Source organism: Ambystoma mexicanum, chromosome 11 (genome assembly GCF_040938575.1).
Source record: "Ambystoma mexicanum isolate Mex_15411 chromosome 11, UKY_AmexF1_1, whole genome shotgun sequence".
Lineage (NCBI taxonomy): Eukaryota > Metazoa > Chordata > Amphibia > Caudata > Ambystomatidae > Ambystoma > Ambystoma mexicanum.
Window position 1 is genome coordinate 260,762,017 of NC_090934.1, and position 17,934 is coordinate 260,779,950.

The 17,934-nt window shown below is 42.7% G+C and overlaps 1 protein-coding gene across 1 annotated transcript in view; it reads left to right on the top strand.

Annotated features, from left to right (window-relative positions):
• The window catches only part of LOC138503349 (CCN family member 2-like), a 55,264-nt gene that overhangs the window by 14,996 nt on the left and 22,334 nt on the right, over window positions 1–17,934 (top strand). The window contains exons 3-4 of the mRNA XM_069622986.1: window positions 10,550–10,801; window positions 14,992–15,203. Coding sequence (XP_069479087.1) covers window positions 10,550–10,801; window positions 14,992–15,203 — 464 coding nt within the window. The remainder of the gene's footprint in view (window positions 1–10,549; window positions 10,802–14,991; window positions 15,204–17,934) is intronic.

Consider the following 17,934-nt stretch of genomic DNA (forward strand, 5'->3'; position numbering starts at 1 on the left):
ATCCCCTCATTGAGCTCCTAGATTGACAGCAATTTACCCCGCTTGATCTTTCTAGTGGTACGGATCCCGTGACCCCTATTTTTCTTGTTGCTTGTTTAGTTCCTCCCCTGGGTTCACGGTGTCTGGGGACGCTCATCCTTGATCATTTAACAGAAAACTGCATAACAGAGGGAGCCAACTGCACAAATGACTACAGAGTATTGCAGATCAAAAGCATCTGACTGTGCACAATAACTGCAGAGTATTGCAGAACAGAGGATGCTGGCTGTGCACACTCACTACAGAGTATCGAAGAACAGAGGAAGCTGTGCACATTCACTGCATAGTGTTGCAGAACAAAAGCATCTGACTGCATAACTGCAGAGAATTTCAGAACAGAGGAAGGTAACTGTGCACATTCACTGCATAGTGTTGCAGTACAAAAGCATCTTGCTGTGCACAATAACGACAGAGTATTGCAGAACAGAGAAAGCTGACTGTGCACACTCACTAAAGAATATCGAACAACAGAGGAGGCTGACTGCACACTCACTACAGAGTATCAAAAAACAGAGGAAGCAGTGCACATTCACTGCATAGTGTTGCAGAACCAAAGCATCTGACTGCACAATAACTGCAGATCATTGCAGAACAGAGGAAGCTAACTGTGTACATTCACTGCAGTGTTGCAGTACAAAAGCATCTGACTGTGCACAGTAACTACAGAGTATTGCAAATCAGAGGAAGCTGACTGTGCACACCCACTAAGGAGTATTGTAGAACAGAGGAAGCTGTGCAAATTCACTGCATAGTGTTGCAGAACAAAAGCATCTGACTGCACAATAACTGCAGAGCATTCCGGAACAGACGAAGCTAACTGTGCACTTTCACTGCATAGTGTTGCAGTACAAAAGCATCTGACTGTGCACAATAACTACAGAGTATTGCAAAACAGAGGAAGCTGACTGTGCACACTCACTACAGAGTATCGAAAGAACAGAGGAAGCTGTGCACATTCACTACGTAGTGTTGCAGCAGAAACGCATCTGATTGCACAATAACTGCAGAGCATTGCAGAACAGAGGAAGCTAACTGTTCACTTTCACTGCATAGTGTTGCAGTACAAAAGCATCTGACTGTGCACAATAACTACAGAGTATTGCAAAATAGAGGAAGCTGACTGTGCACACAACAGAGTTTCGAAGAACAGAGGAAGCTGACTGGTCACACTCACTACAGAGTATCGAAGAACAGAGGGAGCTGTGCTCATTCACTGCATAGTGTTGCAGAACAAAAGCATCTGACTGCACAATAACTGCAGAGTACTGCAGAACAGATGAAGCTAACCGTGTGCATTCCCTGTATAGTGTTGCATCACAAAAGCATTTAAGTTTGAACATAACTGCAGAGTGTTGCAGAACAGAGGAAGCTGACTATGCACACTCACTACAAAGTATCGAAGAACAGAGGAAGCTGTGCACATTTACTGCATAGTGTTGCAGAACAAAAACATCTGACTGCACAATAACTGCAGCGAATTGCAGAACAGAGGAAGCTAACTGTGCACATTAACTGCATAATGTTGCACTACAAAAGCATCCGACTGTGCACAATAACGGCAGCGTATTGCAGAACAGAGGAAGCTGACTGTGCACACTCACTACAGAGTATCGAAAGAACAGAGGAAGCTGTGCACATTCACTACGTAGTGTTGCAGCAGAAAAGCATCTGATTGCACAATAACTGCAGAGCATTGCAGAACAGAGGAAGCTAACTGTGCACATTAACTGCATAATGTTGCACTACAAAAGCATCCGACTGTGCACAATAACGGCAGCGTATTGCAGAACAGAGGAAGCTGACTGTGCACAATAACTACAGTGTTTTGCAGAACAGAGGAGGGTGACTGCACAATAACTTCACAGAATTGCAAAGCAGAGAGAGATGACTGTACACACCCACTAGCGGGTACTGTAGAGCAGTGGGATGACCATGCAGAGACAGTAACTATAGTGTATTGCGGAAAAGAGAGAACTGACTGTACAGTCACTCACAATTATGGTAAAGCAGTCGGAGATAATTATGCTGTGGGGATACATATGCACCCTAACTAAAGAGTATTGCATAACAAAGGGAGCTGACTATACACATTCACTAGAGAGCATTGTAAAACCAGATAGCACTAACTGTACACACAAGCTACAGGGTAGAAAGAAGACACCTAACTGTACAAATGAGTAAGGAGCATTGTAAAAAACAAATACAGAGAATTTCAGAACACAGTGTGCTGATAGTATACAATAACTACAGAGTACTGTACATGAGACAGGGCCCCCTGTGCACAATAACTAAAGTGTATGTACATGAGCCAGGGCCACGTGTTCACAGTAACTACAGAGTACTATACATGAGACAGACCCCCCTGTGCATAATAACTACAGAGTACTCTGCATGAGACAGGGCTACTTGTTCACAGTAACTACAGAGTACTGTGCACAAGGCAGGGCCACGTGTTCACAGTAACTACCGAGTACTGTGCACAAGGCAGGGCCACCTGTTCACAATAACTACAGAGCACTGGAAATGAGACAGGGCCACATGTTCCCAATAACTACAGAGTACTGTGCATGAGACAGGGTCCCCTGTGCACAATAACTACAGAGCACTGGAAATGAGACAGGGCTCCCTGTTCCCATTAACTACAACAGAGTACTGTACATGAGACAGGGCCCCCTGTGCATAATAACTATAGAGTACTGTACATCAGACAGGGTGGCCTTTTTACAGTGCCTATGGAGTACTGTGCATGAGACAGGGCCCCCTGTTCCCAATAACTACAGAGTACTGTACATCAGACAGGGCCCCCTGTTCACAGTAACTACAGAGTGCTGTACAAATCAGACAGGGCCACATGTTCACAATACCTACAGTGCTCTGTACATGAGACAAGGCAACCTGTTCACAGTGCCTATAGAGTACTGTACAAGAGACAGGGCCACGTGTTCACAATAACTACACAGTACTGTACATGAGTCAGGGCGAACGGTTCAGAATAACTACAGAGTACTGTGCATGAGAGATGGCCACCTGTTCACAATAACTACAGAGTACTGTAAATGAGACAGGGCCACCTGTTCACAATAACTACAGAGTACTGTACATCAGACAGGGCCACCTGTTCACAGTAACTACAGAGTGCTGTACAAATCAGACAGGGCCACATGTTCACAATACCTACAGAGCTCTGTACATGAGACAAGGCAACCTGTTCACAGTGCCTATAGAGTACTGTACATGAGACAGGGCCACGTGTTCATAATAACTACACAGTACTGTAAATGAGACAGGGCCACCTGTTCACAATAACTACAGAGTACTGTAAATGAGACAGGGCCACCTGTTCACAATAACTACAGAGTACTGTGCATGAGACAGGGCCAGCTGTTCACAATAACTACAGAGTACTGTAAATGAGACAGGGCCACCTGTTCACAATAACTACAGAGTACTGTGCATGAGACAGGGCCACCTGTTCACAATAAATAACTACAGGACCACCTGTTCACAATAACTACAGAGTACTGTAAATGAGACAGGGCCACCTGTTCACAATAACTACAGAGTACTGTGCATGAGACAGGACCATCTGTTCACAATAACTACAGAGTACTGTAAATGAGACAGGGCCACCTGTTCACAATAACTACAGAGTACTGTGCATGAGACAGGGCCACCTGTTCACAATAACTACAGAGTACTGTAAATGAGACAGGGCCACCTGTTCACAATAACTACAGAGTACTGTGCATGAGACAGGGCCACCTGTTCACAATAAATAACTACAGGACCACCTGTTCACAATAACTACAGAGTACTGTAAATGAGACAGGGCCACCTGTTCACAATAACTACAGAGTACTGTGCATGAGACAGGGCCACCTGTTCACAATAACTACATAGTACTGTGCACGAGACAGGACCACCTGTTCACAATAACTACAGAGTACTGTGCATGAGACAGGACCATCTGTTCACAATAACTACAGAGTACTGTGCACGAGACAGGGCCACCTGTTCACAATAACTACAGAGTAATGTACATGAGACAGGGCCACCTGTTCACAATAACTACACAGTACTGTAAATGAGACAGGGCCGCCTGTTGACAATAACTACATAGTACTGTGCATGAGACAGGACCATCTGTTCACAATAACTACAGAGTACTGTGCATGAGACAGGGCCACCTGTTCACAATAACTACAGAGTACTGTGCTTGAGACAGGGCTTCCTGTTCACAGTTTCTGCAGAGTACTGTACATCTGAGAGCGCTGCCTGTTCACAATAACTACAGAGTACTGTACATGAGAGAGGGCTACCTGTGCACAATACCTGCACAGTACTGAAGACCATTGGTGCTTCGAAGAGTCTTCAGTACATATTAATCTGGTACAAGAAATCAAATATTATGCTATGCTAAAAGAACTTCTAAATCACAGCGTTACTCTGGGAGAAGTATCTTGGTGCTAGCACCAAAAGGAAATATAACAATTCTGGTAAAAGAAACAGTGGTCTGAGAACAAACAGTAAAGTCTTCAGGTCCTTTCGAAACTTAAGATCGCACTTGATTCAGCACAGAGTGAGTGGAAAAGTGTTCCAATAGTATGGCACCAGATATTGGAAGGCGCGGCCGCCCTATTTAAGACGTTTGACTTTAGAGATGATCAATGTAAAATAGCTGTTCATCTTCAGAATCAGGTCCAATCGATTGTGAAACAGAAACCCAAGGCTTTCTGCCCATTCCATCTGCTGTGGGTTAACACCCATAGCCGAAGGCCGCCGATCACGCCAACTGAAGAAGCTCTGCACATCAAAATCTCCATCTTTGATGCATTACATTTAAGAGGGATCATATTCATCAAATAAATGGCCGCTGACATATAGCCCTCAAATTGTATGTTTATGGCCTCATGATTTCCAACCAAGTGGGGAGGAATCTGGGTACTGTCTTCATGCGCATAGAAACGAGTACCATACGACTGCATAAGATTTACCAGAGGCAGAAACTGGAGGATGAGGAGGGTAGGAGTTAATGCTGATCCCGCTGGAAAACCTTAATTGGATCGCCCATACTTTAGATTTGAATGGATCCACAGCTAGCATCTGAGTGTGGCTAATTAAGAATGATTGGAACCATTCAAAAACTGCTCCCTACAATCCCACACATTGGAGGCGCCCCAGGAGGATGGAGCGTTCAAAAGTGACAAAGGCCACTATAGACTTAAAAGGATCAGAGCCCTGACATCTCCCAACCGCCTGATGTTATCCAGCCTGGAAACCACTGCAGTCTATGCCCTTTACCAGGTCTAAAGCCTGCCAGGTGGGAGTTGAGTAGATTGCAAGATGCAACATCTGCCTGCATTTGAGAAATGGCCATAGAGTGCAAGAGATCGCCCTAGAATGGGAGTCGGAATAGCAGTCTAAAAGTGGGAGGATCTTGAGGGTCCAGTGGGACCATCTTTAACAGTGGTAACACCGGTTTATAGTCACTATTTCGAATTACATTTGGTCGAAAGTCAAAATGTCGAAAAAATAATGTTGAAAAAAAAAATTTGAATGTTTTTTTTGTTTTTTGTTCAAAATGGGGGGGTTCCCCCCAACCCCGCTTTTTAATTTGTTTTTCTGCTTTAACGTTTTTTTTAACTTGCTGAACCCAAATAAATGTAAATAAAAAAAGAAAGCATTCAAAAAAAAATTCGACATTCTTTTTTCTACATTTTTGTCATTCGACCAAATGTTTTCGACATTTTAACTGGATACCGGTAACACCAGCACCTCTTCTGCTTGAATGGAACAGCTCCCCGATAGAATTAGAACCCCATGAGCAAGGCATTGCAGGTATGCACATTAGCCCACATGTAAGCCTTTGGCTCCAGAAAATTGTCTTTGGCTTACAGGGCAAGTGCTTTTTTATACATAGTTGAATAAACTATTCTCGAGGCTGCAGACAACTGCATACCTGTCTTCACCTTTATTAGCGATGGAATCACCAGTGCAGTATAGTATGATCGCCTTCTGGTTGTAGCATCGGGGCTTGTGTACACATAATAATGTGATCGGTTTTGCAATACACAGAGCAAGCGGTGCCCAATAACTACAGAGTATTGCAGACAAGAGGGAGCAAACTGTGCAGAACTACAAAGTATTGCAGATGAGAGAGAGCTAACTGTGCACAACTAGAGTACTGCCGATGAGAGAGAGCTAACTGTGCCTAATAACTAGGAATATTGCTGACGAAAGAGAGATATAACTGTTCACAGCTACAGAGTATAACAGATGAGAGAGAAGTCGCTGTATAGAGTATTGCAGACAAGAGAGACCTAACTGTGCACAATAACTACAGAATATTACATAAAGGGAGTGCAAACTGTGCACGACTAGAGTATTGCATATCACAACTACAGAGTATTGCATATGAGTGAGAGCTAACTGTGCACATTAACTACAGAGTATTGCAGACGAGAAAGATATAACTGTGCACAACTACAGAGTATTGCAGACAAGAGGGAGAAAACTGCACAACTACAGAGTATTGCAGATGAGAGAGAAACTGTGCACATTAACTAGAGTATTGCAGACGAGAAAGAGATAACTGCGCACAACTACAGAGTATAGCAGACGAGAGAGATAACTGCGCACAACTACAGAGTATAGCAGACGAGAGAGAGATAACTTCACAATAGCTGCAGAATATTGCAGAGGAGATCGGGCAGACTAGAGAGGACTGTGAAAGGGAGAGGGGTGAGCTGCATCGGCTGTCCTATGTTCGAAGACCTTGGCTGTGAAGCCAGCGGTGTGGGCTGCACTCCTATGCCCACTAAATAGTGGATTCCTTTAGTTAGTAATGGATTTGAGTCCCAAAAGTTTAAGAATTATATGCACTCCAATTCTTTTTCATGTAGTTAGCTTTAATTCAAAATATAGTGAGGTAAATAAAACTCTGTTCATGGAGGTGCCTATAGGGGTGGCCAATGCATATCGGAATACTACTTCCTTCATCAGGGCCTAATAAGGGTCATCATAACACAAATACAGCATAATGACATCACCATTGTGAAACAACATTGAGATCAAACAGTATTGACCCGTATTATATATATCAATTTCGCGCATAATATTAGTATGTCACATGGATTCCAGCATTATTTACACCATTTGTTGTCCATTACATAAGTGTATGTCACAGAGCAGAGAAAACAGCCATACATAATCATGCATTGTGTATAAAGTAAGAGATATATACATACGGATAAATTGCAGGAAAACGCAGCAATTACAAGTTGTGAATCACCATTGGAAAAAAGAAAGAAGAAAAAAGCAATATGAACGGAAATGAATCATTACTCTAAAAAAGAACGTTTCCATGATCGTTACAAGCTTGTTGCAATAAAATCTGACCTGTTTCCCTTTTATTGAAACGGTGCATGAAAAGAGCTGACTGGAGAATTTCCCTGCGCAATGTCTTGTGTACGTGCATAAAACTAGCACTCATCAGAACGCTCTGTAAATATATGTATATGACAGCTGTTAGCCTATAGAATATTCGGGCTAAACAAAAGAACTTGACACGAATGCTCATTCATACCTTTCCTCTTCGGAACGATCACAAGACTGAGTGAGACCGCGAGGACGCGCGTTACTTTGCAAGCAGCTAAGTTGTTTCAAGTTGCTATGGTTACGTGAGAACAGGAGGAGAATAGTGAATAAAGGTGGCGACCATTTTGTAATGAAACCGACTTCTTTAGAATACCAGTGAAACATATAATATATATTGAAGGAATAGTAATTTCCATCAACATTACCGCAAACCAATTGCAAAAAATAAATGAAAATAAACTCTCTCTCGTTAAGTGCAATATTCTCCAGTAAAAATTAAGTACTATAACAATGAGAACCTCAAACCGTCAGAGATGCATGGACCTCCCTTTTGGCTGACTGCACTAAATATTATAAAGAAATAAATAAAAAAAGAGAGTCGTTGTTATGCTACTATGTGGCAAATCCCATGGCTTACTGCAGAGCGAGCTTGTCGGTGAAAGTGGAATCTACCATTAACGCACGGAAAAGGGGTGCTTGAAAAAATGCCGACTGCAGGATGGGGGCGTCGGATGGATCTCAAAGTGCTCGAAAGTAGTAAGGAAAGGTCGCAAGGGATCAGTATTTGTGTCCTGATATTGAAGACTCACAGTAAGCTTATAACTTATTACGATCTACTATAACGTTTCGCTCTTAGTTTCAATGTGTAGCAAAACACTATGTTAGTTGTGATGTAAATGCATCAGGTGGTGGTAACGGAAAGAAAGAAGGAAAAAAGAAAGAAGAAAGAAAAAAGGGGAAGAAAGGAAATTGAAAGCTTTCGTAATGCCATTAGTCATAGTAAAAAATAAAGCAGAACCACTACTTGGAAGTGACCATTACAAGGTCAAAATGTTCAATGTTTTCTAAATTACTTCTCTGATTGCTAAATGAAAAATATAGATAGCAAAGAAAAAGTGTGACAAAATGTAACTCTACATTCCATACGCTGCAATTAGAGAAAAATCATAAGAACATCCAAAACATCATTGACCATAGCCAACATGCATATCATAAGAAACAACTTAGATCGAACTCTTCATTAATTCCATCAGGTGATAAAGAGTCAAGTTTATCAATCCAAAACGCTTCCTGTTGTGCCCTCCATTTCTTCATATCTTTAGTAGCCATTTTGGTGGGTTGTACCTCTAGTACTGCAAATCTAAGTTGTGCAATAGAATGTCCCTTTGTCATAAAATGTCTAGCTACTGCTGAGGTCATGTTTTGATTGCGAATACACGACTTGTGTTCATTTATTCTGACTCGTATCTTTCGAACTGTTTCTCCCACATAGTATATCCCGCATGGACACTTGATGGCATAAACAACATTTTCTGACAAACATGTCGCATGATACCTTAGTTTAATTTTGGCTCCAGTTTTTGGGTGCATTATGGTATTGCCTTTCATTACGTTATTGCAATTACTGCAACTCATACAAGGGTAGGTACCGGGATGTTTGTCTGGTTTCCTATTTGAATCCTTGCTTCTCGTATTTATCAACATGTTGCGTAGGTTATTGCTTCTTTTGTAAGCAAAGATCGGCGGTTGTGGAAAGAGATCTTTAATTCGTGCATCACTTGAAAGTATGTTCCATCTATCTCGAATGGCATCCTTGATTTTATTACTTTGTATGGCATATGTAGTAATGAACACTAATTCAGGATTCTCTCGTTCTGTTCTTTTGGTGAGAAGTTGGTCTCTCGTCTGTGTTCTAGTCTTCTCGCGTGCTATTTGTAAATCTGTCTCGGGATAACCTCTTTCTTTCAGCCGTTCGTGAAGTAGTTGTAGTTGTCTCTCACAGTCTTCTGGGTCACTAACGATCCGCTTTATTCTCAACATTTGTCCAAATGGTAGATTCCGCAGTAAATTGGGTGGGTGAAAGCTCATACGATGAAGGAGGTTATTTCGATCAGTTTGTTTAGTGTATAATGTTGTGTTGATCCTGTTCCCATTGATTACCGTTTTTACATCCAAGTAATCTATATTAGGGTCGCCAACCTCTAGGGTAAATTGTAAACGTGTATCAATGCCGTTTAGGTATCTCAGGAAAATGTCCAAATCTTCCCTTTTTCCGGACCATACTCCAAAAATATCATCAATATACCTGACCCAAGTTTTTAAGTGTGGTTTCCATCTGGTGTCTTCTAAGATGTACTTGCTTTCAAATATGTACATAAAAGAATTAGCATAGGCTGGCGCCATGGTTGTCCCCATAGCTGTCCCCGATATTTGTTTGTAGTACTTTTGGTTATACTCGAAACATGAATGTGTGGCTATAAACTCCAGTAAAATCATTAGGAATTCCTTGTTAGCTCCAATCTCTTCACTTTGAAGTAAGAGAGTCTGAACTGCCTCTTGGCCCTGATCATGTGGTATGCTTGTGTATAGACTTACCACGTCTATAGTAAACAGAATGTCTTGTTCATCCAATTCGATCTGATTAAGTATTTGCAAAAAGTGGGTAGTGTCTTTGACAAAAGTCGAGGTCCTCTGTACTATCGGTTGCAAAAAATAATCTATGTATGTGCCCAAAGGTTGTAGAATACTCTCCGTTGCTGCCACTATTGGTCTTCCTGGTGGTTTATCAATCCTTTTGTGTTTTTTAGGAAGGATATATAGATGTGGCATCTTAGGATATGCTGTAAAGAGATATAACTTCGTTTTCTCTGTAATCCACTGATTTTCCACTGCATTATCTAACAGTATTGATAACTCATTTTTTATTTCCATAGTAGGGTTATGTGGTAATTCCTTATATGTATTAGTGTCTGCTAATTGTCTTAGGCATTCATTTTGGTAATCTTTGGTATCTTGTATTACAATAGCACCGCCCTTATTAGCTGGTCTGATAGTGATAGAGTCATCTGAGAACAGGCTGTCCTGCCTGTTGCTAGCATTGGCCTGCATCCTTAACTCCGCCCTCTTTCTGCAGCACACGAAGGCGCCACCTGTGACCTGGGTGGCGTGGTCTACCGCAGCGGCGAGAGCTTCCAGCCCAGCTGCAAGTACCAGTGCACCTGCATGGACGGCGCCGTTGGCTGCATACCGCTCTGCGCCGATGACCTGCGCCTGCCCTCCCCAGAATGTCCCTCCCCCCGGCGAGTGAAGGTGGATGGCAAGTGCTGCGAAGAGTGGATATGCCGGCAGGATGAAGCGCAGAACCCTTTTGACACAGGCCTGGCAGGTATGTGTGTGGGGGAAAACCTTTTCCATCGTTGTGGGTGGAAAAAAAGTAATGAATAGTTCTACTTCGATACTCTTCCAAAATAATGCTGGCTCCATCTTGCATGAACTCTGAAAAACCAATGTATGTATGCTTGCAATTTCGCACAAGTACTTCGTAAATCAAAACTAATGCATACACTTTGGTCTTACTATATTTGAAAAACAGTGTTTCCCTCTTGCGGAGCTCAATGTATCGACCTCAAGAGACAGAAGGCCCGAGCCAGCCTGAGCGGGTCACCCAATTCTTCTGTTCCCAAGGGGTCACCCATGGGTCAACGCCATGCTCTGTTACGCGTCCGCGCTCAAGCTCAAAGACAGGAATCCAACCATTCCATCTTTATGAGCTCCCATTTCACCCCCTTCTGAAGTATCTTCTAGAAGTTGCCAGAGCATGTCTCAGAGCAGTATTCAGGTCCTTCAGTTGGCCTAATGAAAGCCACTTCAATTTCAAGTAAAAACAAAAATAAAAACACAAAATAGCATCACTAAATACTTCTATACATGAATCATGTTGTAAGAATGTACATAACCAACGCATTGCACTCACCTGTGAACAAAGGGAATTGCAGCTTCAATTGCCCTCGTTGAAACTGCAAGATTCAACATCTCAGAAGCACCTCTTCATATAAAGTTGTTGTCCTGTGGGGCTCCAGCGATTAGGTGGTGCAGGCAGCTACACACAGCACATTTGGGATCTGTAGTTCATTTCAGCTGTTGTTTTTTAAGCAATAGAACCCGAGCGTCAAGGACATTACCGACTCAGGTAATGCCCCCAGGCCCATAGGTAAGGACCCGAGCAAGGGTTCTATTGCTATTAGTACCCCGGCCTGCAAAAATTGCATGACCAGGGCACTAAAAGCTTCTTTTTTTTTGTCCGAAACGCTGCAGCGTTTTGGCGCTGCAGCGTTTCGGGAGAAAAAAAAAAAGAAAATGGCTGCCGCCATGGAAAGGGAAAACGGTGTCTGTTTTCCCTTTGCATAGCAGCCATCGGGAGCGGACGCACCGGGAACACAAGTGTCCCCGGCGTGTCCGCTCCCAAAAAAAGGATCAAAAAGAAGGTAAGTGGGGTTGGGAGGGCGGGAGTGGGACGAAAAAAAATAAAATTTAAAAAAACGTACCTGCGTCCCCGGCGGGGGACGAGGGAAGCCTCCAGCCGTGTGGAATCGCGGAGCGGAAATGGCCCCGCTCCGAGTCTCCACACGGCTGGAGGCTTCCCTCGTCCCCCACTGGGGACGTAGGGCCAAGAAGGTAGGTTGGGGTGGCGGGTGGGAGTGAGGGAAGGGATTTAAAAAAAAAATTTTTTAAAAATACTTACCCGAGTCCCCTCCGGGGGGCGAAGGCAGCCTCTCAGCCATGGGGAGGCTCGGAGCGGGAATGGCCCCCGCTTCGAGCCTCCTCATTGGCTGAGGGGCTGTCACGCCCCCCGCCGGGTACAAAGGCCGTGGAATCCCGACGGAGGGATTCCCGGCCGGGTAGGGACCTGACGAGAGCCAATCAGAATGCTTGTTGCATTCTGCTTCGCTCTCGCCGGGTTACTAAATACCCATAGATCCACCAGCTGGTGTTCACTGAGTCTTTCTCATGCTAATCTTGCTGTTTCACCAGGGTACCGTTTGGTTACACATGCCGCCTAGCAATTCACTCGGATCAGGGCCTTCCCAGTTTTGGGATGTATGAACTCATTCCCATGTATTACATTGCTGCAGTTCAAGCCTGGATAAGTCCACCTCTTTTTATTAAAAAAAAAAAGAAAAGTGTACTCATTTTGATTTGACTATAAAAGGAAATCAGGCTCGGACTGGCCTATAGGGCAATAGGGTAATGCCGAACCAAAAACACAAAATGCTAGTGTCGGACGGTTTTTTGGGTCAAACTGGGCCCGTTTGATGAGGTACTTCACTTTGCGGCTAGTAGTTTTGACAATTGTTGCTGAATAAATATTCTTTAAATTGCACGATGTGCATCACATTTTACCAAAAACCTCCCCCCTTGGGTACTATTCAAACAGTCTGTCACAAAAGGAATGAATTGCCGTTTGCAACCGTGGACCCCATTTTCATTGGTGCCTGATACAATTTTATGCCTCAGCCCGAACCTGCAGGAAATGATTGCACATTAATATCTTTGCAAGTATCTGACAGACCTAGTGAACCATAAAATGACATGCTGTATAGACTCATTAACAACTGGCATTTGTTAAATACAAAATGTCATAACCCACTATAAAGATGACATTACTTGAAAGTAGAACAAAGCCCGTATCATGTGAGTAAAATATGGGATGACAAAATGAACAAAAGGTAAGTCCAAAAAATGCTCATCTATTTAAATAGAAGAACAGACATAAACATACAGTTTACTTCATATACAGAGAAATACAACTGCAAGAGAGGGAGGGAAACAGCAGGGAAAGGACAGAGGAAAAATATTCCATGCGTACATATTGGTCATAAAATAAGACAATATGAAGACAGCATAATGAAACATGGAACTCGTACTTTGTTTGTTTAAGTACATTATTGGTCAGTTAAGGCGCCACCACCAATGGACTTGTGACAAATAAGTAATGAATATGTTATGTTATGTTATCTAAACTTGTAGAGCGCACGGTCGCCCAGGGGCATCAATATATGTAATTTCGTTCAGTATTTCCTGACTAGTGTAGAACTAACTAAGCACCTTTCTATTCCATGAATGTTACAAATATGATTTCACCATCTGTTAATACGTATCTTTTGAAAGTCTTTCAAATGTGTCATTATCCTGTGAATTACTACCAGAATGACATCAAAAATATTAACATTCATTGAATTAAAGGAAAGGCTTTAATATATGCATTCGAGAGATTCAACGTTACATTGACCTTGAATATATGTTTTAAACATCCCTAGTCCGAGTATTTGTCTACGATAACAGTGATTGAATATTCGAAGTTTGAATAATTGCCTGTACAAGTATTTGACAATACATAAGGGAAATAATGCTGAGTACTTGGGGTTTGGCAAGACACTGTTACACAAGTGGACCCAACTCTAGGAGTTATTAACTACACTTGGAAACGCATTCAATGCTAAATGATTACTCGGGACAATTTGCTATCAACCAATATTTCAATTGTATTGGTTCTTCTTCACAGCAATTATTTAATGCACCTTTATTCAATTTGCTGGTCATTTGATTTTATTAAAAAATCAATATAAAAACGAATATTCATAGTGCTAAAATGAACATGAACTAACTCATCGTCATGACATCGACATCCTAACCAAACATGAAAAGAAAACACCACGTGCTGTGACCACTAGGCACCGAAAGAAACACTTGGTTTGTTGACCCTGATTGAAAACATATTTAAGCCATCAACTTTATGTTTAATCATTTTTTATTAGGTACGTTCGTAAACAGGTAATATAAGCATAAAGTATAAACATTTCAATATGTTAAGCTCTAGTGGAGCATTACAGCCATAACATTTGAGGGAACAAGTTAATGGGATTAATATGATACGATTATTTTGTGAATTAATAATGAGACGAACAGGGGAGACAAACGAGACAGAATACAATCGGAAAGGAGAGGAGGTGGCTTTGGTGACATACAATTCCTCTTGCTTATTCAGAATTGTTAATGTATTGAATAAACACGTTACATTTTTTGTTAAATTTGTGTATAAATCATCACTTTAGAAGTGCGTCTGTGAGGAAAGAAACCTACAATTTCAATAAACCTATGTGACTTTCAAAACGATATGGCAAAAAGTGAAATCTACTGTTAAACCAAACTGGAAAATTGTACCAATCAACCGGAAGATGGCACCACTGGGCAAAAAAGTAACCCTATTTGTTCGCTAATCCACTTTACTTCTAACGTTGGCGACTTAATTACTTGTACAAGTAAATCCCACCATTACCTAGAAAAAGAAGGAGCCGTTTCCACGCTTGTACTTTTCTCATTGCGGCAATTTCTCTTTTTCTTGGGTAATATTTATGATGCTACACTTTTTTCACTGATATATCGTGTTCTATTTTAGGCTGAAAACAGCACCGTGGGGCTTGGCAGGGTTCACACTTTAGGGTGTTTGAGGTATTCAGGGGAGCCTGTGAAGCACTGAGCTTGAACCCCATGCTCTCTTTTCTTGTCCTGTTTCAGTCTACAGACCTGTGCCTGTCTACAGTCCCAAGTTAAATGGCCTACAGGCAAACTGCATTGTTCAGACCACTGACTGGAGCACCTGCTCCAAGAGCTGCGGCATGGGTGTCTCGACCCGCGTCACCAATGACAACCAGCATTGCCGCCTTGAGAAGGAGACTCGCCTCTGCCTGGTTCGGCCATGTGATGCCCGAATGGAGGACGCGTTGAAGGTAAGGTCCTCTCCTTAGTTGCAGATTTATTTGAAAGAGGATACTGGTCTCACCAGCCTTAGGAACAAGCAACCTGGGCGTTTGCCCAGAGCACCAAACTCATGTCATTTACAAAGGCCGTCATAGCCACTGGCACGCCAGCATTGAGGAGTCTTTGAAAAGCGCCCCTGTGCTGGTGCGACAGCGGTGTCAGCATGGGAGGGAGGTGCTTTTCTGTGACATAGGACACCGCAGCCACGGAGGGACTGAATGACAGTTTTGAAAGGTGGTTGCTGCAGCTTGCACATTAATGAATGTTTAAATATATATAGTCTGCTCACCCAGGTGACAAATCTAACAGGCTTTTGGTAGCACCCATTTCCCATAGGAGCCCAGCGCTGAGCACTCGGTCATCAACAACATCCTCAAAGTGGGAGATGTAAGCCCTCCCAAACAATGAGCTGGCAGTGCCCTATTTAAGTGAAAAGCTCCCGTGCAGAGCGAGGAGCTAGTGATATTATTTTGGCATAACATTCTTCTATAAGGATTTACATGCAGTCAGGTTGCTGCAATTTGTGTAGTTTCTAAGTAAACCTAATAAGACAGCATTAGTGTAGGCCTTCAAATCCAAAATTGAAATTTGTGTACCAAGTAAAGCTCGGAAGGTGTGTAGCCAAGTGTTTAAATTGCAGGGTGAGTTAAAATCCCTGCGTCACTGTTTAGACAAACTGTGTGACCCTATGTAAATCATTTAAACTCACCCTGACATAATTTAACACATTGGAACCCTTATAAGTGATTATGTGAATAATGTATAAAAAAAGCCCTAACAATGAGGCAGATTTAGTGATTTGGGGGATAACACAGTTCTCCCAAATGCTCCTCTGTTAGTGGTTTGTAGTAATGTGTCTGGGTGCATTGGGTGACATCATAGGTTCTAGTGTGTAGAATGTTAGTGCGCTCGGGTTCTGAATGGTACTGTTGGGGCAGTTGATGTGAGTGTAGCTGCCTGGATGGATGTGGGGGACCAGTGCTCACAGCACATATGTTTCTGTCTTGTGTTCCCTACCTTCCCAACTGTGTACCCGTGGACCTGGAATGTGTAGCAGACCAATAGCCATTAAAGCATGACAGTGCTTACCTCTCAAGTACTCTTCCTTTATTTCACTGGCGACGAGGATTCCAAGGACGAGACCGTACCCTAAAATGCTTTATTGTTGCATTGTCCCACCCTCAGTCTCATATCACTTGATTTGACACAAAGATATTTAGTTCTATCAGCAATTAGTGGGCAGTCCCACATGCCGTACTTGCTTTCTGTCCCACGTACCACACTTTTTCGAATGATTCCTTCTGCTGTGGAAAGTAATGAAAATCAGCCCAAAATTGGACAACTGGCACATGCTCATTTTTTCTTAAAATCCTATCGAAGGTGGGGCGCCGAATTTAGTTGCGCCATTGGCCACTGCTAAAGCTAAGGCCAGCCCTGATTGATGTCATGCCATTGGACACATGTACCTGTGTTACATGGAAGACATATCTGTGAAGTCGTAAGTAAATAGAGACTTGTGAATAATGAAACAGGAGATAAGAAACAGTCATGCGTCCTCCATATTCTAATTTGGCGTCAGTAATACGTCCTTCATGACGTCCTTCCTGCATGTCAGTTTCCACTCTTTTGATCACACAGTGATTTGGATGAGCTGAACAATGTGCTACAATCTCCACGATCATTAATACCAAGTTCATCTAGCTAATTTCTTCAATCCATCTGACAGGTTGATTCCTTACTCGATGAGGGCGAGTTTCCGCAAAACTATCAACAATGATGTCAGGAAGACGTGTGCTTCCGGTTCATATTCATTGTTCCAGGGTTCCCGTGAGTGGTGTCAGAAGTGATCCTCTACTTTCGTGAAGAAAGAGGAATTTCTGGTAATCTTCTTGTCTGGCCCTCTTTGGCTGATAACGTGAAACCCTCCCTTCTGATGATGGTGAGAGTGTCCAGATTGAAAGGGGGCTCCACCCTGTGAGATGTTGATTCGCGTGCCACCACAGTGTCTCCATCTTTCGAGTGTGATTTTCTGGCTTGTCTTTTGTCATCTGCGTATTGTTTCATAGCCCCCGTTGACTTGCACATGTTTTTTGCACAGTTGACACTCTTCAGAGTGTCGTTCATCACATGTTGTGCATTGAGGAAGACCAGTAAGTGCGAACTTGTCGTCCAAACATTAGGCACTTGTTGGTTGAGCTACGTGGCGTGTTGGAATGGTCCCAAAGCAAATGGGACATGGCTTGCTCAATGGGTTTGTTTGTAATTTATGACATATGTATAGATCTTTTCAGATTGCTCAAAAAACATTCTACTGTTCCATTTTGTTGGGGCCATACGGGTGGGACACGCCAATGTTAGAACCCCATCTTTCCAGTGAACAGTTTGAAATCTTGACATGTAAATGGATGACCAATATCGGACTAGTTTTGGTACACCACAGGTAGTGAATACCTTGTCAACCTCAGGGATGATGGTTGAAGGAGCTGAGCTGTGGATGGAATTCAGGTTATCTGGAATATTTGAACATTGCAACTTGGATAGAAGTGCCAGAGTGGGTGGCGGGGGCTGGGTCGGGGTGGGGGGTGGAATAAATAGCAACTTCTTCCCAAATTCCTTGAAGTAGTGGAGTCATTTGCCAGGGATCCGGGGAAGTGCCTGGAGTAAAGCTTGGAGAAATCACACAGCTCCTACGAGTGATTT